Source organism: Equus caballus, chromosome 9, assembly GCF_041296265.1.
Source record: "Equus caballus isolate H_3958 breed thoroughbred chromosome 9, TB-T2T, whole genome shotgun sequence".
Lineage (NCBI taxonomy): Eukaryota > Metazoa > Chordata > Mammalia > Perissodactyla > Equidae > Equus > Equus caballus.
The window spans coordinates 36,126,008-36,150,892 of NC_091692.1; the positions used below are offsets into that span (position 1 = coordinate 36,126,008).

At 38.3% G+C, this 24,885-nt stretch overlaps 1 protein-coding gene across 4 annotated transcripts in view; it reads left to right on the forward strand.

Annotated features, from left to right (window-relative positions):
- Nucleotides 1-24,885, forward strand: part of PRKDC (protein kinase, DNA-activated, catalytic subunit) — a 202,058-nt gene that overhangs the window by 124,826 nt on the left and 52,347 nt on the right. For all 4 annotated transcript variants that reach the window (XR_011421174.1, XM_070221373.1, XM_070221374.1 and 1 more), the window contains 14 exon segments: nt 1,722-1,865; nt 3,444-3,595; nt 4,221-4,352; nt 5,568-5,679; nt 6,256-6,380; nt 6,466-6,615; nt 7,744-7,917; nt 8,577-8,675; nt 9,682-9,889; nt 11,552-11,741; nt 12,877-13,092; nt 17,611-17,723; nt 19,819-19,950; nt 23,525-23,704. Coding sequence is in view for 3 of the 4 variants with exons in the window: in XM_070221373.1 (XP_070077474.1) it covers nt 1,722-1,865; nt 3,444-3,595; nt 4,221-4,352; nt 5,568-5,679; nt 6,256-6,380; nt 6,466-6,615; nt 7,744-7,917; nt 8,577-8,675; nt 9,682-9,889; nt 11,552-11,741; nt 12,877-13,092; nt 17,611-17,723; nt 19,819-19,950; nt 23,525-23,704 (2,127 nt within the window). In the remaining variant the exon portion in view is untranslated.

Consider the following 24,885-nt stretch of genomic DNA (forward strand, 5'->3'; position numbering starts at 1 on the left):
TGATCAAGGTGTTAGTAGGTTTGGTTCCTTCCCAGGGCCGTGGCAGAGAATCTGTTCCAGGCCTCTCCCAACTTGTGGTGGCCTCAGGCATTTCTTGGCATCTCAGTGATGTTCTCCTGGAGCCTTCACTTTGTCTTCCCTCTCTGCATCTGTCTCAATAGATACAAATTTCCACTTTTAATAAGGACACTGTCATTGGATTAAGGCCAACCCTAATTACCTCTCTTAACTTGACAATCTTCAAATACCCTGTTTCTAAATAAGATCGCGTTTACAGATGCCAGGAATTAGGATTTCAACATCCTTTTGCAGGGCACAATTCAATCTGTAACACTCAGGGGTCGCGTGATTTCTAGCTCATGTTGCTGTAAGTACTGACTTGATAGAAAAGTATCTGGTATCTTTGGTATCTTTGTTTTTTGGATGATTTCTTGGTTGGCTAGGTGAGGGTAGGTGGGTTGACAAAGAAGCATGCTGAATTGTGTTCACACATGTGGATGTCAGGTGCCTCTGAGACGTCATTGAGAGATGTCCCTGGAGCAATGTACATATCTGGAGCTCGGGAGTGATCAGGGTAGTGGTTTCCAAAGGGGATGTTTTAGACAATCTGTCTGTTGTCTTATGGAAGAAAATGTTAGAACCTGTATTTACATCTGTTTTGAAAATTTCAGCCTTTTAATTTATCTGTTTCTCATAGTTTAATAATATAAGAAAGAAGTTTATGTTTATGTTTTATAAATAAACCAAAAGACATACATGGAGAGTTTTCCAACTTTTTTTTTGGGGGGGGAGGAAGATTGGCCCTAAGCTAACATCCATTGCCAGTCTTCTTCTTTTTGCTTGAGGAAGATTGTCCCTGACCTAACATCTGTGCCCATTTCCTCTATTTTGTATGGGGGATGCCACTACAGCGTGGCTCAATGAGCGGTATGTAGGTCTGCACCTGGGATCCGAACCTGTGCACCCCAGGCCACTGAAGCAGAGTATGTGAACCTAACCACTACACCACCGGCTGGCCCCTTGTTCCAACCTTTTTTACTTGTGGAGTGCATGATCAGAAAAGATTTGAGACCACACAGATTTAAGCTGTGAGAGTAGATGAGAAATCTCTGAGAAAACATATTTGAAAAAAAAATGGTGGCAATGGTTAAGAAGACAGTTTGACTTATACTTTAATCTGTTCTTTTGCATCAAAATAGCATTCTCTTGCAATTTCTAAAATAAATTAAATGGATACATTTTATTTAGATTTCAGAGATCTTGGGCATATGAGGTCTATAACAGAATGACTTTATAATGTAGGAAGAAATGAAAAAAAATTAGCCACATACACCTACTAATTTTTAGATTCTCATTCTTCATATACCCTATGTGTTTGCATAAAATAAAAGTAGAATTCTCTACAGCTGCATATTATGCACATGGAGCAAGGTTGATTCAGAATATTTTTATTTTTATTTCTACATGCATAGTTATATCGGAAAGGTTTTAAGCAAAGGAGATCGATAACAAATCCATTTCCATTGAATTGTGCTTTCAGGGGCTCGTGAGGAGAGAATTCAACAGAGAATCTAGTCTGATTAAGTGGGATAATTGTTGGGATTTACATCTGTTTTGGGTTTAGGTCAAGTCATAATATAAAATTTTAGCTGCTGGAGGATATATTTCTGAATTGATATTGGTATTCAAAACAATTCTTTGATTTTTAAATTCTCTCCTAGGTCTTTCGTCCTTACGCGAGATACTGGCTCAGCCCCTTGCTGCAGCTGGTTGTTTCTGGAAACAACGGAGGAGAAGGAATTCACTATATGGTGGTTGAGATAGTGGTTATTATTCTTTCATGGACAGGATTAGCTACTCCTATAGTAAGGATGGATACATCTTTTATGTAGTAATATATCAGTCTTTTGCTGATACTTAAATAGAGCATGCAACAAATAATTCTGGCTCCTCTTCATGTCTTGAGTCATCATTTTTAGCATTAATTGTCATATTGCTTTGGTGCTCTACTAAATGGCCTTGTACTGCTTTAGTTCTGTTTTCTTTTGTCTGCTTTTGATAATTCCTCTCATCTTGCTTTTTATTTTATCACCTTGCTATCAGATGTTTGTTTCATTTGTTGCTTTTACTTTCTAGGAGCTTGGAACCTAGATAATTGGTTTCTTAAAATTATGTATAAAATAAATGTCAATAGACCCTGAATGTGAGATTCTGAAAACTTCTGCCGTGACTGAAGCCCCTGGATTTTTTGACATTTCTTTGGCCAGCTTATCTGCTTCCAGAGTATTGACTGTGATCTATAATGGTAGAGATTCTTAAAAAAGTGCCTGCCAGATGAATGACACTGTGTTGTACTGAAGCAAGCTTATGGCATCCACCAGTAAAGATTCGTGTGTGTTGGAGCTTTGCCCCTTCATTTAAAAACATTAGCACTAATAATGTACAAAAGTTTTCATTGAAGGATATCCTAGGAACAGTCTTTATTAAACATAATATATATACATATAGCTTTTACATATATTTGTGTCTGGATGTGGAATCTCATTTCAAAGTAAACCAAATTTAAATTTCTTAGCTTTAATGTGATAAAATAATTTGTAGTCTGCTTAATAATATGAAAAAATTAAGAGAATGATTAGTTTAATTTAGGAACCATTGGAAAAAGTTGACTGAAACGCCAGGATCTCAGCTGAGCTTCAGAGAGCTGAAACCACTAGTTGATGGAATAGCCAATTAAACCAACAGCAAGCCAAAATGAAAGACACAATGAAGGCTTTAATCACTCATTGCAATGGTGTAAGCATGAGGCTTAAACCAGAGAATGCGCTGACTCCCCCTGTTCCATTTTCCTCCGTGGTACAATGTACTGGTTGAGAGTCAGGTGGATCAGCACAGATCTGAGGCTCCTCTCACAGTGGAGGGAGCCCCAAATTAAAGACCCTAGCAGTTTTATGGGACCTTGGAGTTGGGAGACTTGCGAGAGGAAAGGGCTAGCAGTCAAAAAGCACTGGGTACTGAGTCAGAGTTAGGTACAGTGTCTTCAGAGTTCCCCTTCCTCCCCCTCTTAAGGAGGTCTCAGCAGAGGCACCTGAGGAGGATAAAGAGGCCTAGGAATGAAGACACCTGGACTAGGAATGCAAATATGTGGAAGAGCAGGACCAGTCGGGGCCTGAGTGTGTGACTACAACTGCCTTTTGAGACTTCATTGTACAGGCTGTGTTCCAAGTCTGGTGTGGGGAGGGCAGCTTCCTCCTGGGGCCTGTCAGGTAAAGCCTTTGTAATTGCCTGTATTTGGACCTGAAAAATCACAGGTAGATTTTCAGTCAGGAAGCAGACTCCTCAGTAGAATGCCAGATTTCTTTCATAAATGGACTTTTGGATTGAAAACTGCTTTTCCAGAAGGGAATGCTACATATTAATAGAGAATTTCCATACCTTTTTAGGGTGTCCCTAAAGATGAAGTGTTAGCAAATCGATTGCTTCATTTCCTAATGAAACATGTTTTTCATCAAAAAAGAGCTGTATTTAGACACAACCTCGAAATTATAAAAACCCTTGTTGAATGCTGGAAGGATTGTTTATCCATCCCTTACAGGTATAAATTTACTATATTTTGCAATATTGTTTAGAAATTTTTTAAATGTAGCATGTTGTAAATAGTGATGACAATGAAATTTAATTATTTGAAATGATAGGAGGAGGAATATAATTTGAAATAGAATCTATTTATAAGGATATAATACTGCTGTTAATAAAATCACAACCTCCAAAGTTTGACCCTAGAAGCATCTCGAGGCAGGCCATTGCCTCCAGGTAGTCCCCGCTCCATCCCTCAGCTCACCTTTGGCTTTTCCCCCACACTGTGCACTTGGGCTGTGGCCCTGTCCTTTATTGTCCCAGCCCAGGGGTGAACTGTGGGAATTTTATTTGATTCTCTTATAGCACAGCGTAAGGCAAGCTAAAACTTTCAAAAGGTTTTACTATCAACTAAGGGAGAATTTGGGCAAATAATTACATTATAAAGAAAGAAAAAACTGCCTATGTTCCAAAACTAGGATAACCTGGATGCAAACAAAGAAGGTATTAGCAAGAGGGATGTTAGATGTGGGAAAAGAAAAAGTATTTCTTACTCTGAAAATTGGCTATAGAAAATTTTATTTGTCTTCTTGGTTATTTTATTATGTGGCAATCTATATTTTTCCTTTATGCTTATGTTTCAGGTTAATATTTGAAAAGTTTTCCAGTACAGATCCTAATTCTAAAGACAATTCAGTAGGAATTCAATTACTAGGCATTGTAATGGCCAATAACTTGCCTCCTTATGACCCAAAATGTGGCATAGAGAGCATAAAGTAAGTATCATAGTTTTTGCTGTGATTCTTTTTTAGGTTAAAATATACCTGAAATGGATTGACAGTATGGTTTAGTTTTGATAAATTTAAGGTTAAAATATGTTAAAAATATTTCTACCTAAATTTAGATAGTTGGGTTTTAGAGGTCATTTGGACAAAGAAATATGTTAATGGAGTGAGTGAAGAAAGTAAGTTTTTAAAAATTAGTGTAATTGTCTCATGCACATTTGGCAGATAAGAAGTGTTAGCTATTTTCTTTCTTTTCGAAACTGACATTTTCAGCATTTCCCCTGAAAGCACATGAGTTCTGTGAGACCATTCTCTCTAGAATCTATGAACATGAAAGGGGACCCTCCTAGACCTATGCTGCCTGTCCCTCTGCTTGCTGCTGTGACTGCAGTGGCACTACCCCTCTGTTGTGGCCCTTCACAGGTGGGCATGGCTGCCAGCGCTACCATGAAGGAGAGGACCTTCAGTAAGATAATTTTGTAACATCACAAAAAGTCACTTCATTGTTGTTTTAGGATTTTTGAAAAGTCACTGTTCACATCATGGTTACTTAATGGATTTCAGCATGTGCCTTGCTAGCTTTTCCCGTTTCTTTGGAAGTGTCTTACTCTATCTGGTTGGTCTTCCTCGGTTAGCCTCCCCAGTCACCAGTTATACCAGTTGCCTGGTTTCATAGACATCATGTGGCTCAACACAGATTCAATGGGAAACAGTTTACTTTTAGACAGGTTACTTTTTGGAGCTTTGGTTTCCCCAGTGACAATCTTAGAGAGCCACTGTGAGCTGAAGGTTAACATTGTGCTGCCTGCAAAGTCAGTGAGCGCTGCGCTCCTGCTCACTCTTTCTCATCATTTCATTGTCCTTCTCTTGTCACAGTACATGGCTTTGAAAGGGAGTCAGTCAATCCTAATCTTGTATGATAGCTTTTTTCAATACAGTTTTTATAGTATCTAGCATTGTGTTTTGCGTTGACTACAGCAGGTCCTGTGTAATTGAACCATGGACTTTACTATGCCTTCCTGGTCAGTGTCAGAGCCTTAAATACATCTTCACATATGTATTCACACAAATAATTTGCATCAAGTTTTAGGTTTCGTATTTTCTCAGTATGTGATATTAATATGGCATAAGGAGTAAAATTATATTTTAGTGTCAAAAAACAGAATGGATTATTTAATGCATGTTTATTTTCTATATTTGTTTTAGATACTTTCAAGCTTTGGTCAATAATATGTCCTTTGTAAAATATAGAGAGGTATATGCAGCAGCGGCAGAAGTTCTAGGACTTGTTCTTCGATATATTACTGAGAGAGAAAATGTGAGTGTGTTGTACAATCTTAAATAAATTATTCTTTTTCATTTTTGATTTATCATAACACTTGGTACTTAGATCCTCTATACTATAAGAAGCCGAAGTGGGCATTCTGTATTTATTAGTATTTTATTCTTTCCCACTGTATACAGTGCTCAGTTTCTTTTAAAGAGGGCATATGATTCTGGTTTGTGTGAATATTTGATCAGAGATGTGAACACTTCATCATTAAAGTATCTTAAACAATATTTAGTCACTGATTTTAGTTCAGCTTCTCAAATGATTGTTAGCAGTGTTTTGGTGTCAGAAGGAAGCTTGAACTGGATTCTGCCAGAGCTAGTAGCACAAAACACGCATGGTTATGGCCTGGCTCACCTGAACTCAAGGCCCCAGAGCCTCCAGTGGTGTCCGGTGGTTAGTACAGACCCAGGGTCACTCCTGGCACTTCACCTGGTAAACACTGTTGTCAATGATAACACTTCACACCTTCCTTGGGTTCATATAACTATTCAAGATAAACCTATTTTAAGTACTTAACATGTTTTCACCTTTGGGTATTTGAAAAGAAACTTAATTTTTCAGATACTGGAGGAGTCTGTGTGTGAACTGGTCATAAAACAGTTGAAGCAACATCAGAATACGATGGAGGACAAATTTATTGTGTGCTTGAACAAAGCTGTGAAGAACTTCCCTCCTCTTGCTGATAGGTAGGATGTCAGTTGTAGTGAACGTCCTGTGGCGGGAGAGGGTCTGCGACTGTCCTCCCACTCACTGGCCATTCCTACTGGTTAGGTTTATGAACACCGTGTTCTTCCTGCTGCCAAAATTTCATGGCGTGATGAAGACTCTCTGTCTGGAGGTGGTGCTGTGTCGTGCAGAGGAAATAACAGATCTATACTTACAGTTAAAGAGCAAGGATTTCATTCAAGTCATGAGACATAGGTGAGTGGAAAACTAGCCCCAAGTTCTTGGATGCAGCTGGCTCATAAAATGTTCCTTTGTTCAGCTGTCTCTCCAACTCAGAAAGAACTTGTAGGTTTTTGTGAAATGTGTATTTGTGAAGTTTGAATCTGAGAAGAAAAGGTGGTGGGCCTGGCCCTCCTGCCTTCCCTGACCTGGCACCTTGGGGAGGCCACACCTCAGGGATTGTCTAAGGCTCTTTTCAGATTTAAAATGCATGGTTTTGAGTTCTGTATCTCTTTTGCCAGGTAAGAGGCTTCCATGATTTGTGAAAATTATTCATTTATTTTCAGAATTGTAGTATACTGTTAAAGTAAATATTAAAGAGAATGCTATTGACCACTTGTAATATTTTTATTTCTCTGTACTCTATCCTAGTCTTGTCCATATACATATTTTTTACATAGTGATAAATTATTGATAAATGTGTAATGTGCCAGTAACAAAGAATGTATGTCATTGTGTTCTGATATCCTTCATTAATCATTTACTGAGTATCTACTATGTTTAATGCATTAAGCTGGACACTTTAAGGAGAAAAAGGTACACAAAACAAGGAGATAGGTGTGCATCTCATTTGGGACCCAGACTACACTTAACCCAGCTATGTGACACGGTGACCTAACACTTGAAATAATTTTTTTAAGTTATGAAATCCTTTATGTTTAGCTTATTTTGTTTGACCTTTTCAGTTTTTTTAAATAATAAACTTTTTATTTTTGAATAATTGTATATTTACAGACAAGTTAAAAGATAGTACAGAGTTCCCACATACCCTTCATCGAATTTCCCATCTTACATAATCATAGTATGTTGTCAAAACTAAGAAATTAAAATTAGTATATTACTGTTAACTAAACTAGACTTTATATGTCCTTTTTCTATTCCAGGATCCAATTCAGGACACCACATTGAATTAATTTATTTTTAATAATCTAGCCCATGATAATTATTTTTAAGAATGTTATTTTTATATAAGTGTAATATTACCTATTATAACAAATTTTAAAATACAGAACAACACAAAGAAGAAAAAGTTACATATCAGATCTGAAGGTATAATAATAAAAATTGTTAAATTTGTGTTTTTTAAAAAATATGTCATTATAGAGATGATGAAAGACAAAAAGTGTGTTTGGACATAATTTATAAGATGATGGCAAAATTGAAACCAGTAGAACTTCGAGAACTTCTGAATCCTGTTGTAGAATTCATTTCTCATCCTTCTCCAGTGTGTAGGGAACAAATGTATAACATTCTCATGTGGATTCATGACAATTATCGGTAAGCTCTACATTGACATTTTAAATTAATTTATTAAGGGGTCTTTTGGCTGCCTTTAGCAATCTGGAACAGATTATAATAAATAAAACATTTTTAAACTAATAATAATTAAAACGAGTTTATTTTAGCATATTGAAATGTATCCTTATTTTAACTCATTTTACCTATGTGTGGGAAGTATTCAAAATGTGAAATTATTGGTTGAGCTAAAAGTGTGTAAGTGTCCTGCTTTATAAAATATGTTTTCATAGTTATCTCTTTTGAGGTCTGACAAGATTAAGAAAATAAATTCTGCCTAGATGTCTTCATTCTTCAGGACTGCCATCATACCACTTCCCACCGGGGCTAGGCCCATCCTAGGACCTCTTAGCGCTCCCAGGGAGCCCTCTGCAGCCCTGCTCCCACCTTCCACCGCCTCTCTCCTATGCATGTGAGCCCTATCACACTGTGAGGGGGTGATGATATTCACTTGGGCTTGCAGAGGCACCGAAAGAAAGTGTCAGTGTACATATGTGGGACAGTGGGTTCTTCTATGATTTTGGAAGTTAAAGTTCCATGGGAGAAGCCAGATTTTTTTTTTACTTTAACTCTGGACAGTATTATCAGGGTTGAATAAAAGTGATAGAGTTTATGTTTTGTCATTTTGTTATTTTTCTCAGAGATCCAGAAAGTCAAGCAGATGACGACTCCCAGGAAATATTTAAGTTGGCAAAAGATGTGTTGATTCAAGGATTGATCGATGAGAACCCTGGGCTTCAGTATGTGCTCCTCCTGGAATAATTGGGCCAGGACAAATAGATTTAGGGATATTTCTTTCTAAACTAACATAGAGTATTTTTCAGCAGTTTTAGAAATGTATTTGCAGTATTAGCATTATCTCTGCCTCTTACATTTATAATGTTTAATAAAGATGTATTTTAAATCATATTAAGACTTTAAAACCCTGACAAGTTACTTTAATATAAACTCTTGAAAAAGTGGTGTGGATAAAGCTTTCTCCGCTATTGCAGGCAATTAAAGTGTTTGAAAATGAAAAGAGAATCTGTAATGACAATTATTATGTTTCCCATTCAACTAAAATAGTTGAGATAACACTATGCATATGAATATTGAATGAAAAGTTTGAAACCTTAGAAATAGGAGAAGACTATATTACTTGTATATGGTATGAATGGTGATTGTTCTCCTCTAAAATGCCTACCCTAACTCAGTTATATGAATATTTTATCAAGTACTAAAAGAAAGGGCATAAACTTTTTGTATGAGTCTATATGTCAATTAATTTCCCATTCTGCTGCAGTTTTAAATTCATTGAGCTTTTAAAAATTGTATTTTGATCTCATAAGCATTGATAAATTATAAAGCCTAATCTGGTTTTTGACGAATTTTTGAATATTTTGTGGAACTAATTTTGGAGTAAATTGTTTTAGCAAGGCAGTGAAGGGTTATATGTAATTTCTTAACATGTTTTCTCAAGTTTCAAATTAGTTAATATTATGTACTCATCACTAAAAACTTCCCAGGTAATAGAGATGAGAATAATATTTCTCACCACTTGTTAAATATGCTTAAGTTTTGGAATATTCCCTTCCTTTAATGCATGTGATTGTTCTTAGCTCAGATTAAACTCTTTATACAATTTTGAATGTGGTTTCCCTCTAGGTTAGAGGAAAAACTGTACCTTCTTCACATGATGCCAAGTTTACAGCATCCTCTCATTTGCCAATATCTAAGCAATATGCTTCCTTCTTCTCTGCTTTTCAGATTAATTATTCGAAATTTCTGGAGTCATGAAACTAGGTTACCTTCAAATACCTTGGATCGATTGTTGGCACTAAATTCCCTATATTCTCCTAAGATAGAAGCACACTTTTTAAGTTTAGCAACAGATTTTCTGCTTGAAATGACCAGCGTGAGCCCAGATTATTCAAACCCTATGTTTGAGCATCCTCTGTCAGAATGCAAATTTCAGGTAAAGTGTTTGTCCCTGTAATAGTAAGATTTACAAGTTTTCCCTGCCCGTCAACAAACATTTTCTAATAGTGTTAAACTGGCTTTTTAAAAAAATTATACTTGACATATTATAGTAGTTTCAGACATACAACATAAGGATTCAATATTTGTATATATTGTGAAATGATCACCACACTAAGTCTAATTGACTTAACACACATAATTACAAATTTTTTTTCTTATGATGAGAACTTTTAAGATTTACTCTCTTAGGAACTTTCAAATATATGAGAGAGTATTATTAACTGTAGTCACCATGCTGCACATTACTTCCCCATGACTTAATTATTTTATGACTGGAAGTTTGCACCTTTTGCCCTCCTTCACCTATTTCACCCATCTCCTATCCCCCGCCTCTGGCAACCACCAGTCTGCAATCTGTCCTCTGTATCTATGAGTTTGGGGTTCTTTTTTTCTTTTTAGATTCCATGTATAAGTGAGATCATATTTGTCTCTCTGTCTGTCTCTTATCTCTGTCTGACTCATTTCACTTAGCATAATGCCCTCAAGGTCCATCCAGATTGTTGCAAATGGTAAGATTTCATTCTTTTTTATGGCTGAACAGTATATCGTTATACACACCACATGTTCTTTATCCATTCATCCATTGATGGGCACTTAGTTTGTTTCCATGTCTTGGCTGTTGTAAATAATGCTGCAGTGAACATTGGTTTGCACATATCGTTTCAAATTAGTATTTTCATTTCTTTCAGGTAAATACCCAGAAATGGAATTGCTGGGTCATATGGTAGATCCATTTTAATTTTTTGAGGAACCTCCACACTATTTTCCATAGCGGCTGCACCAATTTACATTCCCACCAACGGTGCACGAGCGTTCCTTTTCTCTACATCCTCACTAACTTGTTGTTTCTTGTCTGTTTGATGATGGCCATTCCAACAGGTGTGAGGTGATATCCCACTGTGGCTTTGATTTGCCTTTTCCTGATGATTAGTGATACTGGCTTTTTCTTATTTTACTTGGAATCCTCACACATTCCTTTCTGAAACCTTCACATTTGTTTCACTCTCCTCTTCACATGGCTCACACATCTCATCCTGTCAGCCTCCACTTAAATTTTCTTTCTCCATAATGCTTTCTTCCCTTTCCATCACTGCTCCCATTCACTCAGTAGATGCTGAGTTTGCACCTTCTCCTGGTAGGCTTAACAACTGTGATGATTTACACATTGACAAGTGAGCTCGCTTCAGTTCTACCCGAGCTCCTGGGCAGCAGAGCCTGACTCTGTTCTGCTCCCACCTGTATTTTCAGTATCTTTCACAGTGCTGGGCACCTGGTGAGTACTTAGGAAGGAGTTGAGTCATTTAACTTGCTGCAGTTCTGTTGTGGTGCCATTATTGAGTATGGCATTAAGCCTTTTAATGCAGAATGTTAAGGAGTAGAAAAATGGTTTTTCTCCCCCAATTCTAATTAGTTTTTCTAGTTGGCAAATAATTATTTAGTTAAAACTTTTAAATTCCAAAAAGTTCTTCAGCTGCTTCCATAGAGAAATATGAAATCATAGTATGTATTTGCTGATAGTGCAGTTGGATTTTAAGTAAAATATTTCAGTGTTGCTAAAGAAAGCCCATTATTTCTTTTGAAACTCTCTCACATGCAGGAATATACTATTGATTCTGACTGGCGTTTCCGAAGTACTGTTCTCACTCCAATGTTTATTGAGACTCAGGCCTCCCAAAGTGCTCTGCAGACCCGGACCCAGGAAGGATCCCTCTCAGCTCGAGGGGTAATGACTGGGCAGATACGGGCCACACAACAGCAGTATGATTTCACACCTACGCAAAATACAGGTAACTATCAACCTAAATGCCTGCCTGCTGTGTACCAGGCACTTTCACCTGTAGAAGCATCCTCTACTACAAGAACATTGATCGTTTATAAGAGAAGTCAAAGGATAATAGAAAAAAGTGATATGAACTACCAAAAAGATATGTCACCCAAAAGGGAAAAGGATTGAGGTCCTAGAGCAGTCAAATTCTTAGAGACAGATAGGAGAAGGGTGGGTGCCAGGGGCTTGCAAAGGGAGCAATGGGGAGTTAGTGTTTAATCATGCGGAGTTTCAGTTTGAGAAGATGCACAAGTTCTGAAGATGGATGAGGGTGATGAACTTGATGCCACAGAACCGTACACTTAAAAATGGTTAAAATAGTCAATTTTATGTTATATATATTTTACCACAATGAAAGAAAAAGAAAAGGATTATTTCTGACTGGGCAAAACAGGAAAAGTTTGAGTACATGTATGTTTTGTTTTGGTTTTGTCCAGAAAAATCTGTTTAGTGCATCAAATTTAAAACCCCTTATCTCAAAAGCGAAGCAGAGCTAGGACAAATTCATTTACTATGTTTATAGTTTATTAAATTTTTCTTTCTCAAATGGACCAACTGTTTCGTTTGATCATCAAACTACAAGTTGTAGAGTAAAATATCTGTCCTTTTATATAAACATTTCAGCGTTTTTCCTGTATATAAATTTTTTCACGTTCTGTTGGTTCTGGAAATAGGACTAACTTGAATAATTATAATGGAATTTTATGACACTGATGGTAGAAATCTTATGGTAGATACAAAGCTTTATTCCTGTCATGATCACAGTGGCTTGAAGGAGCAGGGGATGTGTTTTCATTTTACAAATGAGGACACTTGGGCTTGGATGCCTGAGCTGCTTTGGGTCACTCACTGGTGACCTCATGGAGCCAAGTGCCTTTCTGCTGTGACATGGCTGTTTCCCTTGACGAGCTGTCCCCAGTCACTGTCACAGGTGAGCACTCGAGGCCCCAGATGCCACAAGGATGATGCGCCCCTTCTCTCATGCAGTGTTCTGGCAGTTGGTGCTGCCCCAAGTGCAGCAGCAATGGGGTGTGGGCTGGGCAGTGCTGTGCAGTGCTGGGCATGCTGTGACATGCTCTGGTCATGCCTGTTTGCAGATGGAAGAAGCTCTTTCAATTGGCTGACTGGGAACAGCATTGACCCACTGGTGGATTTTACGGTCTCCTCCTCATCTGATTCTTTGTCTTCCTCCTTGCTGTTTGCTCACAAGAGGAGTGAAAAATCACAGAGAGTACCCTTGAAGTCAGTAGGACCTGATTTTGGGAAAAAAAGGCTGGGCCTTCCAGGGGATGAGGTGGATAACAAAGCAAAAGGTAAAGTAAGATTGCTGAAATGTGTTTAAAATGACCTACCCTCTAAATTAGTGCAGTAGCTTAGATGAAGAAAGCACATTTCTGACTGTATTCACACTTCCTTGTAACCTGTAATTAAGCCCCTTAAAATTTAATTTAGTAAATGTTGTCTAGGCACTTGCCATGTTGAAATCATGATTTTAGGTGCTCCAGAAAAGCTGTTGAGTAAATTGGACTCAATCCATTCATTTAGTGACTTTCTGGAAAATTGGGATGGATAAGGCAATAGCTAGGTGATCATGTGATGAGATAGAATTAATAAGCTAAGTCTCAGAGAGAGAGTTTAAATTCAGTTAGAGAATGGAGAGATCATCAGAAAAGACCTGGTGGAGGAGGTGGTCTTTGAGACTAGACTTGGGGGATTGGGATGCGGGAAGGGAGAGGATGGACAAGGACAGAGATGGAGAAGTGTGGGATGCATTCGGGAGGTGGAAGGGACTCAGATCAGCTCAGCCAACATTTATGGTAGCAGGGCCCTGTGGTAGTCCACTCATGCTGGGGGCAAAGGCAAAGACTGCTGAGAAGACAGGCTTGAGGGTATGGGGATGTGGCTTTAGAAAGAAACCACAGCTTTAGGTAATGAACTGAGCAGAGATAGGCACAAGGTCTCTGAATGACCTTCCCTTGGGGAGGTTCCTTTGGAGTGCCTGAGGAGGACTGGCAGGCAGAGGTCAAGGCAACCATAACCTGACCCTAGGTCAGGGCAGGAAGAAGGTGGGGTGAGATGCCAGAGGGCTGAGTGAAAAGTCCTGGCAGAGCTCACAGACCCAACTGCTGAGAGGGCTGGGGTAGAGGTCAGTTTGGAAATTAGCTCTTTACGAGAAATTATGCTCTGAGAGTGAGTGAAAGCCCAGAGGAAGGAAATACGAAGAGAAACAAGGTCCCAAGACAGAACCCTGGGGTAATGACAACATGTGAATTTAGATGTATAGAATTAAAATTAGGAGCAAGGGTAAGTTCCTTTTTATTTAATTGTAGGAACTAAAAACACACAGAAAATACTTTCTGTACTCCCAACCACTCTTTTCACACTTTCATGTCGCAAATCTATGGCTATACACAATTCACTAAATTTAATATGGAGAGGTAAATTAGCCTTCTTTTTGTTCAGAAGTCTTTGAAGGAGGGCTAATGACCCCACTCCCACTCTCTCTCTTCTTCCACACTTGACTCCTTCTCACCAGTCTTCTTTCTTTTACACTCTTCTTCCTCTACCGCTTCTCCTTCAAACCAGTGATCCACCAAGAGTGCCTGGCTCTCTGTCCTTCTGTGTCCATCCTTATAAAAGCACCAAGTTAAAATCAAGTCCCAAAGTGACCATCACCTTCCCATTGCTTATAAATTGTCCCTCTCACACTTTACACCTGCTCATCTCAACCCCTTCCTCCCCCGCTGGCACGTGCAGCCTCCCATGGAGTTGTTAAAGAGAGGTGTACCTTTGTGGTGGTGTGCAGCTCAGTTAACTTATGGTGATTGCTAGTGACTGACTGGACAAGTTGGTTTCTTTACTGAATGGGGATGAGGCACAGAAACAAATGAAAATTGCTGAGGATGATAGCAGTTATTATCTACAACTTAAATTGTTCCATAATCTTTCCCTTTCTACATTTTTAGAGTGAAAAAAATGTTATCGATGATGTAGGTAGAATTGGGGGACTGTGTTTAGAAATTAAATGGGGCCGGCCCGGTGGCACAGTGGTTAAGTTCGCATGTTCCACTTCTCGGCGGCCCAGGGCTCTCCAGTTCAGATCCCGGGTGTGGACCTGGCACTGCTTGGGAAAAAGCCATGCTGTGGTAGGTGTGCCACATGTAAAGTCGAGGAAGATGGGCACAGATGTTAGCTCAGGGCCGGTCTTCCTCAGCAAAAAGAGGAGGATTGGCAGATGTTTGCTCAGGGCTAATCTTCCTCAAAAAAAAAAAAACAAAGGAAAGAAATTAAGGAAGATAACAGGTGAAAACTAATGTTTTCCTTAAAAAGTTTTCCATATAGATTTGAAAAAGTCATAAAATTTAGTTGGTAAAAGGAATGCTAATAGCTGTCTGTTTTAATTCAATTAATATATTTGGGTTTTCCCATGTACCTTTGCAGATTTAAAACATTTCACATACTGTCTTCTTTGGGGCATGTGTATTTTCTTGAGCATGTGGAAGTTCATAAAATATGGTGAATTAACATTTACTATGATACTATTTTTGTCTTTGAATGGGAATACAGTTTAAAAACTTGAAATTAAAACAATTAACATATCACTTTTCAACCATTATTTTGTTTAATTCTTTAGTTCCATTTTCTTTAGTTATTTATATCAGAGTGGCTCATGCATGTAGTTTAAAAAGGCAAATACTTCTCCAAAGCTTGTTAGAAGAATCAGCAACCATCCATACCTATTTCCCAAATCCCAGATGCAACCACTCACACCCTTTTAGCCAGGTTTTTGGTATTTACTTCCATATCTTTAAACAGTATTTTTGTATTGCTCTCTTTTTTTCTTTCAATATGAGTCATTCTCTTTTGGCTTTGTATATGGATATTGAGGATTTGGCTCCCTTTTATCCCTTACCCCCATCTGTCACACACACACTCAGGATGAGTTCTGCCTGTGCCGTCTTCCTCTGATATAGTTATGTCTTAGTCTTGGTTTCATCAATATTCAGTTTCCTCATATTTGGACTACATAAATACTATTGTGATTGAGCCATGGGTGCTACTATGATTATTTTTCCTTTCTCATGCAATAATTTTTCCTGGGTATTAATAATTAGTTTGCTGTAGATGCTTAGATTTCTACATATTTATCACCAAAATTCCTCTGAGTTGCATGGTTGTCTTTTACTGTGTTCCAACATATAAATGTTTCATCTTCTTAAAGAAATTTCTCCTGGAGCCTCTGAGCTGCCTTGTTCCAGGTGTCTGCTTAGCTGTCATCTAGAGATTTCCTCCTTATCTTGAGGGTCTGTTTAACCTTCCTGGATCTGATTCTTCTTCCTTGGTTTATTCCTTGTTTTTGGTGGAGCACTCCTCAAGTAGCTTCTTGAGGAAAGGGCTCAGAAGCAGGAAGTTTTTTTGATACCTTGATGTCCATATGTTGCTTTTGCTGGCACTAACCCCCAAAGGATCATTTAGCTGTATGATTCTGAGTGTGAGCTCATCCGGGTTCCTACTCCCAATGGTTGCAGTTGAGAAACCTGATGTTGTTCTCTTTGTTGGTCCTTTGTAAGAACTGGATCTTTTCTCTCTGGACACTCGTAGGATCTTTTCTTTTAAACCAGTTTTAGGGAATTTCACAGAAGTGTCCTTTGGTGCAGGTCTGTTTTAATCTGTTTTTCTGGGCATAAGGTGGGCCCTTTCAGACTGCTAACTCATATTTTCCAGTTCTGGAATGTTTTTCTTGGGTGATTTTGTTGATGATTTCCTCATCTCACTTTTCTCTTTTTGGAATCCTTTTGCTTGGATATCAGACCTTCTGGATTATCCTTCTAATTTTCTTGATTTTTCCTTTTGCTCTATATTCTGGGAAATCTCTTCAACCTTATCTTCTAATCCTTGCTTTTAAGTTATGATGTCATATTTTTAATTTCCATGAGCTTTTTTGTTCTCTGAACATCCCTTCAGCTCTTGATCAACGGTTGTAATGTTTATCTTATCTTTCTGATAAATGATAATTTTTAAATTTTTCTCCTGAATGGTCTGTGTTGAGCTATTACTCTTTCCCTGTTATTTATTTTGGTTTCTCTCTTTCATATTTGACCATTTCCTGAAAATGTCTGATGATTTTTGGCCTTTTGCTTGTATTCCCAGGTGGGGCACTAAAAGGGCCTTTGGAATAGCTACATATCAGGAGTGTCCTCCCATCGCAGAGGGGAGGCTAGACCAGGACATAAAACCACTGACGTGTCCATATCTTTGTCTGGTCTTTTGTGCTGGTTTATTACCCAGAGGCAAAATCTCCAGTTTCTTGCCTGCGGGCTCCAGGCCTGGGTGCTAGCACTCTGGGGCCCAGTAGGAGGAGGCAGCTCCAGGTTCCAGAAGTCCTTATGGTCACTGCAGTGGCTCTGCCTCCATCCTGCTAGCCTTTTCCACTCATGAGCCCTGTGTCCACTCCCTAGGCTCTGCACTTTTAGCACAAACCACACCTCCTGCTTCAGCCTCACTTCCTCCTTTCCTTTGGAGGTGCCTGGTGCTGCCAGGCCCTAAGCCTTTCAAGTCTTCTCCACTGGTATTGCTTTGTCCCCCTTCTCTCCACTGCGACACTAGGATTGGGCTGAGGCTCTTACAGCTTTCTCTTCTCTGGCTTCCAAAACTGATTAGCCTCCCCTCTGTTGTTCTCTGTTCTTCATAGGCTTATGTCATTAAAAAAAACACAACTAAATAAAAGTAAAAAATGGAGATAAGCATTCTCACTTCTATTTTAGAGGATTCTGGGAAGGAGGTGAAGGTTGAATAGGCCATGTGTGATGAACCTGCTTTGTATTCTTCAGGTACAGACAATCGGGCAGAAATATTAAGATTACGGAGACGATTTTTAAAGGACCGAGAAAAGCTCAGTTTGATTTATGCCAGAAAAGGTGTTGCTGAACAAAAACGAGAGAAGGTTTGTATCTTTTTCAAGAATTCAGTTGGTCAGAAATACCTATTTTATTTCAAAAGATATATAGTAAGGAAATAAGCTTCCTTTCAGATATTGCTTCCAGTATTGGTCTACGAACCAAAATTACAGAAGCAGTGCTTATGAGTTAAAGTTATTTATGGACCAAAGTCTCCTTTGACTAATGTAGATGTAAAGGGTGTTCATGACTCACTGATGAGGTTGTGGAAATCTTGGAGTGAAGCCTGTGTGGGCCGTCCCCTGAGTCTCACAGGCACTGCCAGGACCCCATCTCTGCCACTTGGCTCAGCCTGTCATGGCAACTTTGCTTTGTTCCTCTCTGTACAGACTGGCTTTCTCCATGTGGTGGGAACTTGACCACCCATCATTCCTGAATTTTACTTCGTACAACTTTACCTGCTGGGAAGGGATTGGCCCCACCCTACCTTAAGCCCAGAGCCTTGACCCACCTTGGGTCGGACGCCACTGTGGGACCAATAAGCTGTGGTCGGAGGGGTGAGGCCACATTACAGCCAGCCACTCTCCTGGAGGTGCCTAGATGTGGAGGAAATAGTGAGCCCAGAGGAAAGGGCAGGCAGGGCAGAGATGGTCCAGAGCTGTCCACTGCAGGCAGTGATTTGAGACACAAGTGTGTCATGAATTAATAGTAAACCTTTCTCAAAATGTGGAAGTAATAGAAGAATTTGTTTAGCCATAGCTTCAATATTACTTATAAATCAGTAATTATGACAAAAGTTTCAAGAAAGGAAGACTAGATTATGAATACAAGACCCTGTCTTTGTTCTAATTCATTTTAAATCCTCAACCACTTAATTAACTTCTAGTCTGAGAATGAAGTGCTTGAATGGTTCCACTGTATCTTCTGTGGGGAGAATATATACTTTTCATCTTCTTCTTGTCTCTGTAACTACAACTATTCTTTTGAAGATGAGGGTCCAAAGTCAGTGTCCTAAGGTCATCCCATGCCCCTTCTCATTGTCCATCACACCTGGAGGGTGTTCTGTTTTGCCCACTCAGAGAAGTAGCTCTGGGTTCCTAATTAAACCTGAAACCTAAGAAGGCATGCCTGAAGAAATGATACCTAGTCAGCAAAAGGAAGAGGTAAAACCAGAATTGTTGGATAGAAGTCGCAGGGAGGTATTTTGGCCTGATACAAAGAAGGTCTTTTTATGATGAGTAAATGTTAAACGCCCTGCTGTGTGAGGCCATGCATTCCCTCTGACACAGGTGTTCTAGTCTGGAGTGACTGACCACTCATTAAGAATGGCATGGAGATAATCAGAAGGCCATGCACTGTGGTTGTTTATTTGTTGGACTGTTGTGCTCAATGTCAGGCATTCCTCTTGATAGTGATATAGAGGTGAATGGAATAGTAGCACTCATGGAGCTACAATCCAGTGTGTACAACAGAGAAGAGGAACGAATGAGTTAAGATTATAACCTGTGCAGTGTCAGAAATTAACCAAGTGACGAACGTGTGTGGGGAAGACCTGTTAAAGGAGGTAGTGAGGGAAGCCTCTTTGAAGAGCTGATATCTGAGATGGGAAGCAAATGATGAGTGAAAAGCTGTAGAAATCCATTCCAGGCAAAGCGATGAACAAGCACCCATGGACCTGCGTCGGGGAGAGTTGGGGGATTGACTAAGAAGCAGTGAGTCACACTGGAAAGCCAGTGTGAGTGGATGAGCAGGGCCAGGAAGAGCAGAGTGTTGGTGAGGCTATGGTGATCATGCTGGGCCTTATACCCAAGGTTTCTTTTAAGAGTAATTAAAAGGAAATATAGCCCTCTGATCTATGGCTTTAAAAAGTTTTAAATCAAGTTCTCTGATTTTACAAATATTCAGATTTATTAGTTTTTAATAAATCTTTAAATAGTCTTTTCATTGCTTGTCTGACATAGTGATTTTTATTTTGGATTTATCGTCTACCATACACTGGTAATGACTAAACCGTTTGGGTAAAAATTGTCATCGATTCACCTTTATATTGAAGATAGGTACTAACAATTTTATTAGCTCATGCACTATTGATTTTCTTAAATAAGAGTTCTAATCTTCCTTCTCCGGTTCTAATGATTATAGGAGATCAAGAGTGAGTTAAAAATGAAGCACGATGCCCAAGTCATTTTGTACAGAAGTTACCGTCAAGGAGACCTTCCTGACATTCAGATTAAATACAGCAGCCTGATCACTCCCTTGCAAGCTGTGGCCCAGGTTGGTTCTTGAACCTGCGTTTTCTATTGACAGATAAAAACTGTTTAACAGTTCCAGGGGTCTACTGTGTGTAAGGTAAAATGATTGAGGCTACACTATATCATGAATGAGATGTTGATTTGTCCTAAACAATGGACTTGGTTAAAAGATCTTGTTCCAAGTCTTCACTCTCCCATTACCTGGCTCCAAAACTTCTTTTTATGTGGTGAGGCTCTGATTTAGACTCATCTGCAAGATAGATAGCCCTGCAGTTGGGGTCCTTGTCAAGTCACTTAATGCTCTGAGCCACAGTGTCTTCATCCATAAAATCAGAGAGTGAAATCTTTTTTTTTTTACCAATAATGTTGGTCAGAATAAATTAACGTGTGAAACATCATTGTAAACTTCAAGGTGCTAAGCCACTTCAGTCATTGCTTATACAAAATCCTTTCTTGGGGGAGGATCAGGAGAGGATTAGTTTATCAGTGGTGTTGCTATTCTTCCTTCTCTGTTAATTCTCTTAATAGCAGAAGACTGGAAATATTTTTCTGTCATTAGGGTATAAAAGTATTGAGAGTGAATGAAGTTTTCTAGCTTAATTCTTTGATAAAAACAGGATATTTATCCTCCAAAAGCCTGAATAAGATTCTTTTGACTTTTATTGAAGTAATTTTTAAAATTTGAGTAGTATTATGTTATTTTTATATTATTGTAATTACATATATATATATAGTGCATTATTATTATGCTGGCAACTAAAATATAATGCTTTATATTTTATTGTACTTAAATTTCTAGTACAAATATGGATTATAATATTGATTATAATAATGGGTTATATCTGCATGGCCCTTTACTATTTTTTAAGCTTTTTATTTAATCTAAGTAATTATAGGGCCCAGCCAGTAGCGCAACGGTTAAGTTCGCATGTTCCACCTCTCGGCGGCCCAGGGTTCACTGGTTTGGATGCCGGGTGCAGACATGCCACTGCTTGGCACAAACCATGCTGTGGTAGGTGTCCCACGTATAAAGTGGAGGAAGATGGGCATGGATGTTAGGACCAGTCTTCCTCAGCAAAAAGAGGAGGATTGGCAGTAGTTAGCTCAGGGCTCATCTTCCTCAAAAAAAAAATAAAATAAAAAAAAAATAAGTAATTATAGATTGACAGGAATTTGCAAAAATAGTCTGTAGTCCCACCCACCCTTTACCTAGCCTCCCCCAGTGGTGATATCTTACATAACCATAGTATATTATTAAGACCTAGATATTAACATTAGTATGACAGTGTTAACTAGACTGCAGACCTTGGTCAGTTTCATCATTTTTCTCTGCATTCATGTGTATGTGTGAGACTCTATGCAGTTTTATTCCACATAGAAATTCATGTTAACTGTCATCACAGTGCAGCCCTTGATTATTAGGGAGTGCTTTCACATTTCTCTCATTAGATTCTCCTAGTAATTTTGTGACATAAAGGCAGTTGTTAGACACCTCTACAGATGAAGAATTAAAAGTTAGCAAAGAATGGCTAATATGGCTAAAGCCATATGTCTTACTGTGTGTGGAGCAAGGGCAAGACCCCTCTGTGTTTTGATACCTGGTCCAGTGCTTTTTCTGTGCTCCCGCTGTTTCTCAGTTTTTCTAGTGCCTTGCACACATGTACTCACATCACTGCCTTAAAAATGATGTTGACCCCTTCACTCCTAGGCATGATTTGCATCTGTCCATGCTGGAGAGGTATGTGGTATATAATGATGGTAGCAGGTTAGCAAGCCTGAGACTGTTAAGAGACCTATGTCCAAGTCAAGTCATCTAATTTGTGCTTGGAAAAAATAAAGATGGTGAATATTGTTTTGAAAAAGCATGACTACAAAAAAAAAAAGAAAAGAAAAAGCCTGACTACATTTGTTTCTTTTCTTTAAGCAGGAATGTGTTCCTTTATATTTTTCAAATTCCAATACTTTATTTATTCAACAAATGTTTATCTATGGAGCAACTCCTTTTGTATGCTAGGGACTGTTCTAAGCACTGGGGTACACGTTAGACAAAACAGGTGAGGCCCCCTCTGCTGTCCTGGGGTGCCATTCTTCATCATGAGCCTCACGTGAAGAGAAGTAAAGAGGATCATGTAAACAAGCAATTACAGGACCTGTCCTGCAGCAGCATCCCATTGCTCTGAAGAAGTTATTTGTCTTAAGTACCACTGCCATTATTGGAAGAGAATGAACATGTGGAACTCTCTGGGAAATGAAGGAATTTGTACACAAGACTCAAGAATCAGTGAGTTGTAGATATGGAAGCCTGTCTGCTACATGTTAAGTGAAAAAAGCAGGTTACCAAACAATAGACACCATATAAAAGAGTGTGCATGTCAGTAAAAGACCAACCTGTGGCAGTGACTGCCTCCATGCAGTGTATGTATAGGTTATATATATTTTCTTCTTTTTTCCTGATCCATATTTTCTAAAATTTTATATAGCTTTTTATAAGACAAATACATTACTTTAAATTAATAAAGAACAAATCCAGTTTTACTTTTATTCAGACACAACTTCTATCAAGCAAAATAATTTTTAAATTTTGTTTATTCATGCATTCACACCTTTATTTAAAAAATAGACACTGCGTGCTGTGAACTGTTGTTAGTCCTGGTGTCATAGACACAAATAAAAGATAATGTTTCTATGATCATGGAGTGTGAGGGTTAAAGCTGTAATACGGCAGGTAGTGTGCTGTTACAGCTGAATGTCCCAAACATGAAAAACACAGAATGGCTACTGATGGTTTAACAGTTTAAGGGGTCATAATGCTGGAACTTTGAAAATTAAAATTGGTATTTAAGTTCATCAGTTACTTATCTTAAGCTTCACTATGATGCAGATGTGAGGGTAATACCTAAAAATCTAATTTAATTTGTCTCCAAGGTCTTACCATTACTGCATTGAGCATTTGACATGCATTATCTTCACCACAACCCTGTGAGATGTTCTGCTATCCTCGTTTTATATTTTAATTTTTTTCTTTTTTTAATGATTGGCCCTAGCTAACATCTGTTGCCAATCTTTTTTTTTTCTTCTTCTTCTCCCCAAAGCCCCCCAGTACATAGTTGTATATTTTAGTTGTAGGTCCTTCTAGTTGTGCTATGTGGGACGCCACCTCAGCATGGCTTGATGAGCGTGCTAGGTCTGCACCCAGCATCTGAACCAGCAAAACCCTGGTCCACCAAAGTGGAGCACGCGAACTTAACCACTCAGCCACAGGGCTGGCCCCTGTTATCCCATTTTAAAGATGAGGAATCTGAAGGCCCGGACTCACTCGGGAGTTAAGCTATGGGTTACGTATGTGATTAAGCCAGCTTTTAGATTCATACTTCTGGGTCAAAATCCATGCTGTCAAACCTTTTATAAGGCATGTGTCAAATGGATATATTTGGTTAAATTCCAAATACTACCCTTGTCAATGCCTGTTAAAACTTTCTAAATAGAATTGAGATGTATAGTAGATTGTCTGCAACAGTTTGTATTTTCAAGTAATTGGTGAATTATAGCATTTTTACTTCAGATCTCAATTTGTCTTTGTTTTGAATATTTTACAGAGAGACCCAATAATTGCAAAGCAGCTCTTTGGCAGCTTGTTTTCTGGAATTATAAAAGAGATGGATAAATATAAGACCATGTCTGAAAAAAACAACATTACTCAGAAGTTGCTCCAGGACTTCAATAATTTTCTTAACACCACTGTCTCTTTCTTTCCACCTTTCATCTCCTGTATCCAGGTAAAAGTTGCGCTTCATAAAATATGCCTTCTCATCATAATAACTTTGTTTCACAAGTTCAAACACAAGGTGTTTAACAGAATGGATGTACTCTATTTGGGTTACCTCTTCCCAGATGGGTGGATGTAATTTATCTGTATTTTTTTTAAAAAACCCTTATATATGACAGAATAATCAGACATTAAATTTGGTATAAAAATGTTCTCATCTTTAATAAGCCAGTCCCTTCAGTATTTTGGTTGAACTCTGCATGTTGTTTAGCTGTTTTTCCTTATGTAGTGTTTCACCAAATTCTATCCTGCCTCCTGACTGCCTTCAAGAGATGTTGACTGAGCACATGCTTTGCTGTTCTCAATGATGAGGACACAGTCATGAAGAGGCACAAATTCCTACCCTCCTAGAACTTACAGTCCAGATGGGTAGCAGACAATAAACAGACAAATGCAGAAGATAACATGAAGTAGTAGTAAGTGTCATAGAACTTGAGTAATATAGAAGTACTAAAGTAATGTAGGGTAGTAATGAAACAGCTCAGCAGACAGCCTGTTGATTGGGGTCAGGTGTATGTACCATTACAGATACTTAGATGGAGTCATCAGAGAAGACCTTTGTAATTAGGCAATACTTTTTTCATATAGGAAATATTTTCTTTGCCATTCAAAACATGGATCATTACAAAGTCCCTGATAGAAAATCTCTTTGATTCATTCTAGTATTTTTGTAACTAGTAATGTCCCTGGAGTAATTAAAAAACTATATCCTTTAGTACAACTTATCAGTAGCTTTGGTTTGCCAACTAATTGGATAATAATTCCCTGAGATGAAGTACTAGTTTTTCTTTTTTTTTCTTTTTGATGCAGCATGAAACTATTAATATAGTTTCTTATTATGTATTAGTTCTATTTTTATTGGTTTGTAATTTGCAAGTAAAGTTCCTTCAGTGTTTTTCTCTCAGCCACACTAAAGATAAGTTTTGAGAAATTGTGTTGAATTGGCCAGTATTTCAAAATAAGTTTCTCTTTACATTGTAGTCTGAAGTGATTTTTAAAATCTCACTTCCTAGTTTTGTCCCTATATTTATTTAAAAAACTAGTTTTTCCATTGTTGTGTAGGAGAATCATGAACCATCAGTAAGTCTGTAAGTAACTTCTCCTCACCCTGGAGCTTGTTATTTGGCACTG